Source organism: Bubalus kerabau, chromosome X (assembly GCF_029407905.1).
Source record: "Bubalus kerabau isolate K-KA32 ecotype Philippines breed swamp buffalo chromosome X, PCC_UOA_SB_1v2, whole genome shotgun sequence".
Classification (NCBI taxonomy): domain Eukaryota; kingdom Metazoa; phylum Chordata; class Mammalia; order Artiodactyla; family Bovidae; genus Bubalus; species Bubalus kerabau.
In genome coordinates, this window is record NC_073647.1 from 153,737,764 (window position 1) to 153,752,559 (window position 14,796).

Below are 14,796 nucleotides of genomic sequence, written 5' to 3' on the forward strand. Positions count from 1 at the left end.
GGCATCGTCTGTCTGTAAGTAGCCCTGGTTCCTCTTCAGAGCCTCTGCTCAGCAGAGCTGCCGTTTGCTGGTGAAGATGGTGACGTATAAAGCATTCCCGCCTATAGTGTTTGAGGCTTTCTCAGTGCAGTTTTTTTCTACCCACTTTAAACCTTCAGGTTCTAAATATCAGGAAAGACAGCAATGCCGTGTGAAAATAGCAGGCCCAAAGTTCTTAGTAAACTACAGCCAGGGAGACTCGGACTAGACCGGAGGTAAAAGGTGTTGGTACAGAGCAGGTCTGATTCTAAGCCTTTTGGGGGCTGAGTTTTTGTGTTTGTTTTGTTGTTAACTTGCTAAATTTAGAGATGTATTACACTGGTCATGTAAAGAGCAGAGCAGCACCAGCATCAAAATAGTGCCAGGCAGTTTTGAATGCCACAGTATCTATATTTTTATTCAAGAAGATAAAGAGCCCAGCATAGATTCTGTCCTCATCTTTACCCAACTGCAAAGTCAAAAGTTAAGAAACAGCATCTCAGGGCACTTTTTTAGGTGGGAAGGAATCCAGAGGATGGCTCTGAATGAGTGTTTGCTTCTGAACTTGGAAGTGGACCATTTCGTGCACTGCAACATTTCTAATCATAGTGTGGAGCTCCCCATGAATGACGACTGGTTCCACCCCGGGATCCTCTATGTCATCCCTGCAATTTATGGAGTCATCATTCTGATAGGCCTCGTTGGCAACATCACCCTGATCAAGATCTTCTGTACTGTGAAGTCCATGCGAAACGTGCCGAACCTGTTCATCTCCAGCCTGGCTTTGGGAGACCTGCTCCTCCTGGTAACCTGTGCGCCCGTGGATGCCAGCAGGTACCTGGCTGACAAATGGCTGTTTGGCAGGATTGGCTGCAAACTGATCCCCTTTATCCAGCTTACTTCGGTAGGGGTGTCTGTCTTCACACTCACGGCCCTCTCGGCAGACAGGTAAGTCCTGGAGGACAGTGACATTCTCTCCAAGGGTGGTAGATGCCTCAGTAGATGAGCTACCACACTGGGAGAGATGGGGCTGTTTGTGCACAGGGAAGTTCTTCTCAAACTCCAGTTCCCTTCCAGGCATGTTTCTATGCTAGGGATTACTTATTGAGTTTGATATATTGGTTTAAGAAAGAAAAGTCAGTGCATGGCAGGGGAAAAGGGGAAAAAAAATCTCTGAGAATAAGATTGAGGTGCATTTTCTGGAGACAATTGATTTAGCCTTGCCTCTTCCTAACTTCTTGTTCCCTGCAAAATTAATTGACTGGTGAGAAAAAAAAAAAAAAATCACACCTAATAGAGTTTAAACCCCAGGCAAATGTTTCTTGGAAGCAAAGTCTTCAAAGAACAGAAAAGTCCCACTGCATTTCTTCATTAAATATTCTTTCAGAAATAACCAAGAGGAGAAAATAAGCAGCATTTCCTTGAAATCCATTCTCTTCAGACAGTTTAATGTTTCTCACAGCTGATGTTGTATTTGGTTGTCTGGAACTGAACAGTTTGTGTGCTGGTTTTTCTAAATATCTCTTAAGTGAAATCAAGCATTATTAGGATTTTTTTTTTTTTTTTCATGAGAAAGCTCCATTCAAGGTTGATTTCAGATTTTAGTATGTTTTTTGATGTACTTCCATATGTAATCCCTTTAGGGCTTTTTCGGCAGGGAGTGGGGAGGGAACCCAGTACAATGTTTTATTCTGGGAAATATACATACTTGTGAACTGCGTTTCTTGTGTGAACATAGTGCTTAAAAATTCACATTTATCCATTCTTAAACATTCATATTCATTCTTTAAGCATTTATCAGATGTCTGTCACATAAAAAAACCCTTGCTTGAAATAACCAGTCAGGAAATATCTGCAGGTTCACATAAATTGCTGAACATATCTTATATACTTCTGGGCTCTAGAACTTGGACACAGTAATGGATAGGCTCCAGACACATAGTTGACCATATGGCCAAATTAAGAAAAACTGGTGCAAGGACCCAGAAATAATCAATTTTTATTTTAAAGTCTACTGTATGTTGTGGTGTTAAAGATACATGGGGATGTAAGAGTGTACCGAGAAAGGCATAGAAGCAGCTCTTGAAAATGTATACCCTGAAGAAAATATCCCACATTTTAATACATATGGGGCTGGATTCTCACTTTGTAGAGGAACAAATAGTCCCCAGGTGATGTGACTTTGTGAAGTAATGGACAAATAAAGATAGTGTTATCAGTATTTGTAGACATGTGTTTATACTTGGCTGCCTGAAGTACACTGCTCAGTACACACAACTTTTTCACAGACTGAAAAATAATAGCCCAGGAATGAGGTTTACACATGGCACCCACTGGACAGGGTTTTTCACTTCCCACCATGCGTCCTCAGCTTGCTGTAACCCTGATCATGTGCCCACCAGGGCCTCATGACCACAGGCAGTCTTACTGTTGGGCCAGGGCAGGCAAACTGTGGAGTGGCAGCAGGTAGGTGGCTTGTTACCAGTGGCCAAGGGTACCTCAGGATGACGATCATTTTCACGATGGGAAGTGAGATGAGATTTTGGTTTCTGGGTTGGTGAATGCAGTGCTACAGATAGTGTTTCCTGTCTTCCTAGGGTGGAATCGGGAATGGCGGGAGAGGAAAGTGAAGGCATGCAACAAAAGATACAGCTGCAGGGAACTCTTCTCCAGGGTTTCAAAGCAGACCAAATTCACCATCAGCAGAAAGGCTCTCTCAAAAGCTGGGCTGCACCATTAAGTTTACAGTTACTGCATGTCTTTTCCAAATTCAGAAATTACTTGTAAGCTTACATATAACTAACTTTTTGTGTTTTGCTAAGGCTTAAAAAAACTGACAGATTACCTGTATCACAAGTACTGCTTGTAACCAACTTCAACAAGAATCAGTATTGAGCTAGTTAAAATGTATGACTGTACTTATCTATGTATCTCATCTTTAACACATATATATGAAATCTAGAAAAATGGTACAGATGAACCTATCTCCAGGGCAGGAATAGAGACAGAGTCAGAGAGAACAGACATGTAGACACAGGGTGGGAAAGGGGACAGTGGGATGAATTGGGACATTAGGAGTGACATATATGCACTACCATGTGTATAACAGATAGGTAGTGGGAACCTGCTATAAAGCAGAGGAAGCTCAGCTCAGTACTCAGTGATAACCTGGAAGGGTGGGGAAGGAGGGAGGTCCAAGGAGGGAATATATGTATACATATAGCCGATTCACTTTATGGTACAGCAGAAACTAATATAGCATTGTAAAGCAATTATACTCCAATAAAAAAATAAAAAAGAAAAGCTATTGGAGTTTTATAACAACCTCATAAGGTTGGCAAGGAAATATACATACACACACACACAATACCTGTATTTTTTCTTATCAACAAGGTTAATCTATACAGTAAATTGAACAAGTATAGAGATATAGAACAATTCCAGCACCCTAGGAGTTTCTTTTATGTCCCTTTACAGTTAATCCTCACCCTCAAAGAGAGGCAATCATTATTCTGAGTTCAATTACCATGTATTATTTTTGCCAGTTCTTTAATCTTATGTAAATAGAATCATACTTCTTAATGCTTATCATTATGTCAGGAATAGTCATCCACGTTGGTGCAGATAGCAATGGTTTATTCTTTTCAATTGTTGTGTAGTGTTCCATTGTATGAATATACCTCAGTTAATTTATTCTTTTTACTACTGATGGATATTGGATTGTTTCCAGTTCGGGGTTGATAATAACCTGCTCTGGGTATTCTTATTCATGCCTGTTGGGCAACATAAGTGAGTATATGCCTGAGAGAGGAATTGCTGGATCATAGAGGGCAGGTATTTCATAAATATTGTCAAAGAGTTTTCCAAAGTGGTAGTCTGTATCTGATGGATTGGTAAAAGGGTGAACCAGAAGACCCTCCAAACTTGGTAATCACTGCGGTCACTGGGGAGCTTAAAAATATGTAGATTCTTAGTTCCCATTGTAAATCTCCTGACTCAGGATGGATGCTTATCAGCCCACTGTGGGTTGACCAGATACGCAAGTACTCATCCCAGCCACCTTTCTTCAGCTTTCCCTCCCCAGGTGAATTTGTCTTTGTTTATATGAAAAGCAAAGCATTTTTTCTGGAAATGTTTATACTGGGGCATGAAAGGGAGACTTCAAGGCAGTCCAGGATTCTACGTTTCACACCACTGACCAACTGCAGATTTATATTCAAGCCCTTCCCTATTGGTCCTGCTCCCCCAGCATGCTGTCTTCCCCTCCTCACATATATTTACATCCTCATACATGGTCGTTATACCGACAAGTTCCTGGCTCTGCTTCCTTGCTCATGCTGTGTCACTCCCATTCTCCAGAATGCTTTCTCCTTTCCTAATTAGAAGACCCTTCTCCCCATCTCATGCGATGCATGAAAGTTGAATGGGCATCAAGAGCCCTACATTTTCGTTTCCTGCCATTGCTACCCATATAAAGGAATTGAACCAAGTCTCTTAACTCTTTGACCTTAGTTGAATCATCTCTAGTATAATAGGCTTGAGCTAGATTATTTCTAAGGTCCTTCCAAATTTTAATCATGATTTTTATCTGTCATTTTGCCCATCACTCGGATTCTGGCTCAAGCCTCCATCTTAAAGCCCTAAGTTAGACCATTCTAGCCCAGATTTTTGACCCTCTTCTAAACATGAGGCTTATTATCTGAGACATGAATTATCTTGTGATGCCTTTCATCTTACCGTTTTGAAGCATTAGTCATTTGTCATTTTTTAGTCTCTCATATATTCATTACTTTGACTTTGTAAACAACATACTATTAACAGTGTTAAGTATGATTAATCATCTGAAAGCATACTCTTAAAAACATGTCACTCCATCACCTATTTCTTCTCTATTCCTCTCCATTAAGCTCTCATTATTTGGGCAAATGAGAGAAAATCTATTCTTTGTGAGTCAGGAAATCACAAAGTGGTACAATGGGTAGATGGGTAGATGGATGGATGAATGGAAAGACAGGTGGATGGAAGGATGAGTGGATAGGCAGATGGATAGATGATTGGAGAGATAGGTGAATGGTTGGGATGGATGGATATATTTTTTACATGCTGATCTTTCCTACAAGATGTCCATCTGTACTAGGTGCCTCAGTATTATGTAAATGGATTTTTAAACCTAACAGTAAAAGGGTAAGGAGAGTTTGTGTTTTCTTTTCTAGCATAAGTGCAAAGAATAAAGCTGAATTTAAGGTTAATAGCATTTATATTATATGCCCAAGTTATATTGTTTCTGCTTCAGTATTGTTACTCAGTTTTATTTCCAGTAGAATGGGGCTGACAGAATAAATCCCAAGGACTGATGTGCTCTGCCGTACTGTGATCCTTCTTTGATTCCATGGAAAAGACCTTTCCTAAGTTTTTCCCACCCTTGTGATTTGGAATGTGTAAGTGCAAGCTTTTTGAAGTGCAGATTCTTTTAAATCATTGCAAGGAATTTATGAGATAATGTAGTTTTCAGCCTTTCCTGACATCTAGAGCTGCATAGCCAACATGGGAGCTACTAACCACATGTGGTTATTTAAATTTAGATTTAATTTTTTATTATTATTATTTTAGCTGTGCCACATGGCTTGTGGGATCTCAGTTCCCCAACCAGGGATTGAACCTGGGCCACAGCAGTGAAAGCCTGGAATCCTAACCACTATGCTATCAGGGAACTCTCAAGATTTGATTTAAATAAAACTAAAAATTCAATCCCTAGTCAAACCAGCCACATGTCAAGTGCTCAGTGCCACGTGTGATTCTACTGGACAGCACAGATACAAAACATTTTAATCATTGGAGAAAGTTCTATTGGACAAAAACACAGAAGAGCATTTGCTATGTGCCTTGGAGTCCAAATCTCTTTCCAGGATTCATGTTAGCTGCTCTCGTTCACTGAGGGTATCAGGAATTCCTCAGGCAGATATCAAATGCTCTGAGCTACATGGGCTCTTCCTGTCTATAAAATATCTTCTATTGGAAGATACTCAAAGATGAAGAGGAAAGAAAACAGGCAACCCAATACAATCACCAGTCACAGGCTTGGGGAATTCAGGCATCCCACTGATAAGGTTTTGAGACTTTCTAAAGAATACCTATGGGATTCACTTCCCGGGTATGTGCTGTGAACTTCTGTCTGATCTTCCATTCTCTTTTGCCAGGCCCTCTTCCATCTACCAGCCTATCTTTTTACCTTATCTCAAAACTCACCAGAGCGAACACTGCTCTAGTTACACCCTTATCGCCTCCTACACCTGCCACCTGACTTCTCACTCTTGACTTCACTCCCCCCTCCCTGATGACTAGGCTCTTCCCTCCATCTAGCCAAATGCTACCAATCTTTCAAGGCACAATTAAAGCCCTTCTCTTTTATGAAGCATTCCCCTTTTGCTTTCATTGATTTTTTTCCCCCCTTCCTAAGAGGCTTTCGCCTGTACTGTTAATTAAATATCGAATTTATCCTACCTTGTATTACTGGGTCCTTTTAAAAAAAAAAGTATTTATTTTTTATTGAAGGATACTTGCTTTACAGAATTTTGCTGTTTTCTGTCAAACCTCAACATGAACCAGCCATAGGTATACATATATCCCCTCCATTTTGAAACTCCCTCCCATCTCTTTCCCCATCCCACCCCTCTAGGTGGATACAGAGCCCCTGTTTGAGTTTCTTGAGCCATACAGCAAATTCCTGTAGTCCATCTATTTTACATATGGTAATGTAAGTTTCCATGTTACTCTTGATGTGTTTTTTACTTCCTTCCTCCTATGGGAAGTTCCATGGGGTCTATACCTGCTACAACGCCAAGGCCCACCTTCCATCTAATAAGAGGACAGTACCTACAGCTTGGTTGATGTTTGAGCAGCGACACGACAATAAAGTGCAGCAGCTACAAGTTCATACCCCTATAAATGGTGTTCTGAGGCTCAATTTCCAACACTGGGGGAATTTCCACACATCCAACAAGCAATTCTCGGAACACCAGCTAGGTGTCTGAGCATTCAGCTCAATTCTGACACTATCAAACCAGAGACAGCATTGGATTCCACACATTGACACTTCAGTCCTACAAGACTGTACCACCTGCCATTCCCATTTTAGATGCCAGTCACAAACCTGTACTTCTGACCAACTGGCTAAAAATCAGAGGTCCCCATGACCCCCTGTCCTCAGGTTCCATTAATTGGCTAGAATGACTCACAGAACTTGGAAAAACACGTTATTTATTAAATCACCAGTTTATTGTAAAAGGATATAATGCCTTTATCCTCTGGAACAGCCAGGTGGAAGAGATACAGAAGGCAAGGTATGAAGAAAGGGACCTTCCATGCCCTCTCCAGGCACCACAAACCCTGCATCTCCACGCGTTCTCTAACTCAAGAACTCTCTGAATCCTGTCCTTTTTAAGAAAGGTATTTATTTTCAATTGGAGGATAATTGCTTTACAACATTGTGTTGGTTACAACACCATGAATCAGCCATAAGTACACGTATGTCCTCTCACTCTTGAACCTCCCCCCACGCCCCACCCCCATCCCATACCTCTAGGTTGTCAGAATATCAGATTGAGCTCCCTGCATCATACAGCAAATTGCCATTAGCTATCTATTTTACATATGGTAATGTGTATGTTTCAGTGCTACTCTCTCAATTTGTCCCACCCTCTCCTTCTCTCGCTCTGCCCACAAGTGTGTTCTCTATGTCTGCATCTCTATTCCTGCCTTGCAGATAGGTTCATCAGTACCATCTTTCTAGGTTTCATATATATGTGTTAATATACAATATTTGTTTTTCTGACTTACTTCACTCTGTATATCAGGCTTTTCAGTTCCATACACCTCGCTAGAACTGACTCAAATTCCTTTTTATGACTGAGTAATATTCTGTTGTATATATGAACCAAACTTATTTATCCATTCATCTATTGACACACATCTAGGTTGCTTCCATATCCTAGCTATTGTAAATAGTGCTGCAATGAACATGGGGATACATGTGTCATTTTGAATTCTGGTTTTCTTAGGCTATATGCCCAGTAGTGGGATCGTTAGGTCATATGGTATTTTTATTTCTAGTTTTTTTAAGGAATCTCCATACTGTTCTCCATAGTGGTTGCATCAAAAAACATGGAACACTTCATGAATTCACATATCATCCTTGGGCAGGAGCCATGCGAATCTCTGTATTGTTCCAATTTTAGTATATATACTGTTGAAGTGAGCACTGTCCTTTTGGATTTTTATGCAGGCTTCATTACACAGGCATGATTGATTAAACCATTGACCACTGACAGCTGATTGAACACACAGCTTCTCCCCAGAGGTCTGGAGCTGGGACTGAAAGTTCCAGCCTTCTAATCAGGCCTAGAATCACTTGGAAACCAGCCCCCATCCTTAGCTGCTTTCCAAAAGTCATCTTATTAACATAACAAAAGACGCCTTTATCACTCTCAATACACTTAGGAAACTCCAAGGGTTTTAGGAGTGTGAGCCAGGGACTAGAGGAAAACCAAATGCATATGAGAAATATATTTCTGAATGACCAAATATGTATTTCTTATAAATCACAATATCTTACCTTGTTTGACACAGAGACCAAAAGAGGTGCTGGAATTTGGCCTTGTCACAACAAATTCAAAGCGGAAGCACACTAGAACCCTGCTTTCCACATTTAGGTCCCAATGCCTTCAGGGAAACTGAAAAAACCATCCAAAGTTTGATTCCATTTCCCTTCTCTGGACAGTGGGAGTTAAAACCCTACTGTTCTGAGGGAAGATGTCCTGAGTGATTCCAAGTTGGTCCCCTTCTGAGGGGATCACCCCAGTGGTTACAGAGCTCTTCTACTGTTCTAGAGGCCCAGCTTCACTGGTTCCCAGGGGATTGGCCTTTTCTCAAAAGGGAGGACAATTTAATCTCTTGTAAGGATCTTTCCTAGAAAGTCTCTGTTGGAGGAGTTTACATGAGTCACCAGTCCAAAACTTCTATAGAGTATGATTTTTCTGAAGCATATGCTGCCTCTCCTGAAGGAAACTCAGCTCGTGTCTCCCCACAGTGAGGGATCTGTCATAACTGCTGGCTGTGGGAGTGCTCAGAGGGCAGCTGCAAGGGAAAGGGTTGGGGGCAGAGGGGGGTGCTGGTTCCCAGCAAGACTCTTTGAGTTGGAGTGCTGTGCAGATAAGGACAGCAAAGAACTCTGACCTTGTCTCTCACACATTATCTTTTAAAGTCGTAGACCTTTATATGATTAATTATCATTTCTGGCAACTTAAAATGCATGGAGGCAAAAAAAAAAAAAAAAGGCGCATACTTAATCATGAAACAGAGTATAGACTGAAAGGGCTCCCTGGTGAGGTTTTTTTGAACTGTGCTTGTCAATACCGCCTTTTGAAAATAGACTAAATTTGCATTTTTGCACTTGTAAATCCTCCTGGTGTGTGGGGTTTGCATAAATTCTCTCTTAATTAAACACATGGTTTGCAGAATAAAAGAAAAAAATTTTCTCCATTCCTTTTTCTACTTCCCTGTAGTAGATCAAGGGATCTTGTTTGTTACAGTAATCTTTGAAATTCTGATTATTGAGTATTGGATTAATACCTGGTATTTGCTGCTATAAGAGTAAGAGATTGCAGATTCATTTTACATATTAAATGTCACCTTCTGTAGGAGGTCTTCACTGATCACTCAGTCTAAAGGAATGACTAACACTCTATTCCATCATCCAGTTTTTTCTTTCAGGTTGATTGAGGTGTAACTCATATACAGTAAAATTTTAAGTGTGCATTCTATGAATTTTGACAAACTTACACAGTCATATAACCACCACCAGCAGAATCACCTGCTTCCCAGGTGGCGCTAGTGGTAAAGAACTCGCCTGCCAATGCGGAAGATGTAAGAGATGCCAGTTTGATCCCTGGATCGGGAAGATCCCCTGGAGGAGGGCATGGCAACCCACTTCAGTATTCTTGCCTGGAGAATCCCATGGACAGAGGAGCCTGGTGGGCTACAGTCCATAGGGTCGCAGAATCGAACATGACTGAAGCGACTTAGCACTCACGCAGAGCACAGCACAATCAAGATATAGAACATTTCCATCAGCCCCCAATTCTTTTATGTCCCTTTGTAGTCTATTCTCTTCCTCCACCCAGGAGGGGATTTTTTTTCCAGATCCAAACTTTCTTTAGTTTATAAGCTCCCTTACACACTAAGTTGTTCTTACAGAAAATAAAGCTCCTAGAAAAAGGAAAGAAAGAAAACAAAGCTCCTGGCAGCCACTGATCTTTTCCAAAATATCATATGAATGATATCATACAGTGTGTAAGCTGTTTGAGTCTGGCTTCTTTCAATTCATGTTGTTGCATGTATCAGTAATCTCTTCCTTTCTGTTGCTGAGTAGTAGTCCATTGTGTGGCTAGACGGCAGTTTGTTTATTCATTCTTCAGTTAATGGGTATTAGATTTGTTTTCAGTTTTGGTGATTATAAATCAAGCTGTCTCCCATACAGTTTTTGTACGGATGTATATCTTCATTTTTCTTGGGTAAATATCATCCACTTTTTTTTTTTGAGAATTATTTTGTTCATTTCTTGGTTTACTTGCTTACTCTCTGTCTCCTATCACTATAATATAAGCTCAAAAAAAAAAGGGGCAGGGGAGGCTATGGCGTTCATTAGTGCATTATCTGACACTAGGCCAGTCTCTAGCCTGTAGTAGGCGCTTGATAAGTGTTTGCTGACTACATGAATAAATGGATCCATGAAGGAAGGAACAAAGGAATGAATGAATTCTGGTAGGTTCTACTATCTATGTCACTGCAAATTGTCACTTTTTTATGGCTGAGTAGTATTCCATTATATATACATATACCATATCTTATACTTATAAAAAACTTAAACTTTTTATTTGTATTGGCGTATAACTGATTAACAGTGTGGTGGTAGTTTCAGGTGAACAGTGAGGGGACTCTGTCATACATCTACATGCGTCTATTCTCCCTCAGACACTCTCCCACCCAGCCTGGCACATAACATTGAGCAGAGTTCCCTGTGCTGTACCATAGGTCTTTGTTCGTTATCCATTTTAAATATAGCAGTGTGTACGTGACCTTCCCAAAGTCCCTAACTGTCCCTTCCTCCTGGCAACTGTTAGTTTATTTTCTAAGTCTGTCAGTCTCTTTCTGTTTTGTAAGTAACTTCATTTATATCATTTCTTTTTAGATTCCACATATAAAGGATGTCATACGATATTTCTCCTTCTCTATCTGACTTACTTCATTCAGTGTGACACTCTCTAGGTCCACCCATGTTGCTGCAGATGGCATTATTTCATTCCCTTAAATGGATGAGTAATATTCTATTATATATATGTACCACATCTTCTTTATCCATTCCTCTGCTGCTGCTGCTAGGTCACTTCAGTTGTGTCCGACACTGTGCGACCCCATAGACGGCAGCCCACCAGGCTCCCCTGTCCCTGGGATTCTCCAGGCAAGAACACTGGAGTGGGTTGCCATTTCCTTCTCCAATGTAGGAAAGTGAAAAGTGAAAGTGAAGTCGCTCAGTCGTGTCCGACTCTTAGCGACCCCATGGACTGCAGCCTACCAGGCTCCTCCGCCCATGGGATTTTCCAGGCAAGAGTACTGGAGTAGGGTGCCATTGCCTTCTCTGATCCATTCCTCTATCAATGGACAATTAGGTTGCTTCCATGTCTTGGCTATTGTAAACAGTGCTGCAGTGAACACTGGCGTGCATGTATCCTTTCAGGTCATGTTTTTCTCTGAATCATGTTTAGATCATTCCTTAACTCCAAACACAAAAATAAGCTCAAAATGGATTAAAGACCTAAATGTGAGACCAGACACTATAAAACTGCTAGAGGAAAACATAGGCAGAACACTCTATGACATATATCACAGCAACATATTTTTCAGTCCATCTCCCACAATAATGGAAATAAAAACAAACATAAACAAACGAGACCTACTTAATCTCAAAGGCTTTTGCACAGCAAAGGAAATAATAAACAAAATGAAAAGACAACCCACATATTGGGAGAAAATATTTGCAAATGATGTGACGGATAAGGGATTAGTCTCCAAAATTTCAGTTCAGTTCAGTCACTCAGTCCTGTCCGACTCTTTGCAACCTCATGGACTGCAGCATGCCAGGCTTCCTGTCCATTGCCAACTCCTGGACTTTACTCAAACTCATGTCCATTGAGTCGGTGATGCCATCCAAACAGCTCATCCTCTGTTGTCCCCTTCTCCTCCTGCCCTCAACCTTTCCCAGCATTAGGGTCTTTTCCAATGAATCAGTTCTTCCCATTCAGTTCAGTTCAGTCTCTCAGCCGTGTCCAACTCTTTGCAACCTCATGAACCGCAGCATGCCAGGCCTCAGTGTCCAACACCAATTCCCGGACCCTACTCAAACTCACGTCCATTGAGTCAGTGATGCCATCCAACCATCTCATCCTCTGTCATCCCCTTCTCCTCCTGCCCTCAATCTTTCCCAGCATCAGGGTCTTTTCCAATGAGTCAGCTCTTCGCATCAGGTGGCCAAAGTATTAGAGTTTCAGCTTCAGCATCACTCCTTCCAATGAACACTCAGGACTGATCTCCTTTAGGATGGACTGGTTGGATCTCCTTGCAGTCCAAGGGACTCTCAAGAGTCTTCTCCAACACCACAGATCAAAAGCATCAATTCTTCAGCACTCGGATTTCTTTATAGTCCAACTCTCACATCCATATGTGACTACTGGAAAAGCCATAGCCTTGACTAGACTGACCTTTGTTCGCAAAGTAATGTCTCTGCTTTTTAATATGCTATCTAGGTTGGTCATAACTTTCCTTCCAAGGAGTAAGCGGCTTTTAATGTCATGGCTGCAATCACCATCTGCAGTGATTTTGGAGCCCCCCCAGAATAAAGTCTCTCATGTTTCCACTGTTTCCCCATTTTTTGCCATGAAGTGATGGGACCAGATGCCATGATCTTAGTTTTCTGAATGTTGAGCTTTAAGCCAAATTTTTACCTCTCCTCTTTCACTGTCATCAAGAGGCTCTTTAGTTCTTCTTCTCTTTCTGCCATAAGGGTGGGTAGTTTGCCAAAGTATTGGAGTTTCAGCTTCAGCATCAGTCCTTCCAATGAATATTCAGGACTGACTTCCTTTAGGATGGACTGGTTGGATCTCCTTGCAGTCCAAGGGACTCTCAAGAGTCTTCTCCAACACCACAGTTCAAAAGCATCAATCCTTCGGCACTCAGCTTTCTTTATAGTCCAGCTCTCACATCCATACATGACTACTGGAAAAACCATAGCTTTGAGTAGACGGACCTTTGTTGGCAAAGAAATGTCTCTGCTTTTTAATATGCTATCTAGGTTGGTCATAAATTTTCTTCCGAGGACCAAGCATCTTTTAATTTTATGGCTGCAGTGACCATCTGCAGTGATTTTGGAGCCCAGAAAAATAAAGTCAGCCACTGTCTCCACTGTTTCCCCATCTATTTGCCATGAAGTCGTGGGACTGGATGCCATGATCTTTGTTTTCTGAATATTGAGCTTTAAGCCAATTTTTTCACTCTTCTCTTTCACTTTCATCAAGAGGCTCTTTAGTTCTTCTTTGCTTTCTGCCATAAGGCTGGTGTCATCTGCATATCTGAGGTTATTGATATTTCTCCCAGGAGTCTTGATTCCAACTTGTGCTTCCTCCAGCCCAGCGTTTCTCATGATGTACTCTGCATATAAGTTAAATAAGCAGGGTGACAATATACAGCCTTGACGTACTCCTTTCGCGATTTGGAACCAGTCTGTTTTTCCATGTCCAGTTCTAATTGTTGCTTCCTGACCTGCATACAGATTTCTCAAGAGGCAGGTCAGGTGGTCTGATATTCCTATCTCTTTAAGAATTTTCCACAGTTTGTTGTGATCCACACAGTCAAAGGCGTTGGCATACTCAATAAAGCAGAAATAGATGTTTTTCTGGAACTCTCTTGCGTTTTTGATGATCCAACGGATGTTGGCAATTTGATCTCTGGTTCCTCTGCCTTTTCTAAATCCAGCTTGAACACCTGGAAGTTCATGGTTCGCATACTGTTGAAGGCTGGCTTGGAGAATTTTGAGCATTACTTCTCAAGCATGTGAGATGAGTGCAATTGTGAAGTAGTTTGAGTATTCTTTGGCACTGCCTTTCTTTGAGATTGGAATGAAAACTGACCAATCCAGTCCTGTGGCCACTGCTGAGTTTTCCAAATTTGCTGACATATTGAGTGCAGCACTTTCACAGCATCATCTTTAAGGATTTGAAATAGTTCAACTGGAATTCCATCACCTCCACTAGCTTGGTTCATAGTGATACTTCCTAAGGTCCACCTGACTTCAGAGTCTAGGATGTCTGGCTCTAGGTGAGTGATCACACCGTTGTGGTTATCTGGGTCATGAAGATCTTTTTTGTATAGCTCTTCTGTATATTGTTGCCACCTCTTCTTAATATCTTCTGCATCTGTTAGGTCCATACCTTTCCTGTCCTTTATTGTGCCCATCTTTGCATGAAATGTTCCCTTGGTATCTCTAATTTTCTTGAAGAGATCTCTAGTCTTTCCCATTCTATTGTTTTCCTCTATTTCTTTGCACTGATCGCTGAGAAAGTCTTTCTTATCTCTCCTTGCGGGACTTCTCTGGCAGTCCAGTGGTTAAGAATCTGCACTTCCATTGCTGGGAGCACAGGGTCAATCCCTGGTCAGGGAACTAAGATCCCA

General features: G+C 41.3%; 1 protein-coding gene and 1 non-coding gene across 2 annotated transcripts in view; one reads left to right on the forward strand and one right to left on the reverse strand.

The window, feature by feature from the left end:
* The first annotated feature begins 553 nt into the window (after window positions 1–553).
* Window positions 554–14,796, forward strand: part of GRPR (gastrin releasing peptide receptor) — a 37,320-nt gene continuing 23,077 nt past the window's right edge. The window contains exon 1 of the mRNA XM_055564684.1: window positions 554–966. Within this exon, the coding sequence (XP_055420659.1) occupies window positions 554–966 (413 nt within the window). The remainder of the gene's footprint in view (window positions 967–14,796) is intronic.
* Window positions 8,173–8,276, reverse strand: LOC129640461 (U6 spliceosomal RNA). Its single transcript, XR_008708831.1, has one exon. It is a non-coding gene; the product is annotated as a U6 spliceosomal RNA (small nuclear RNA).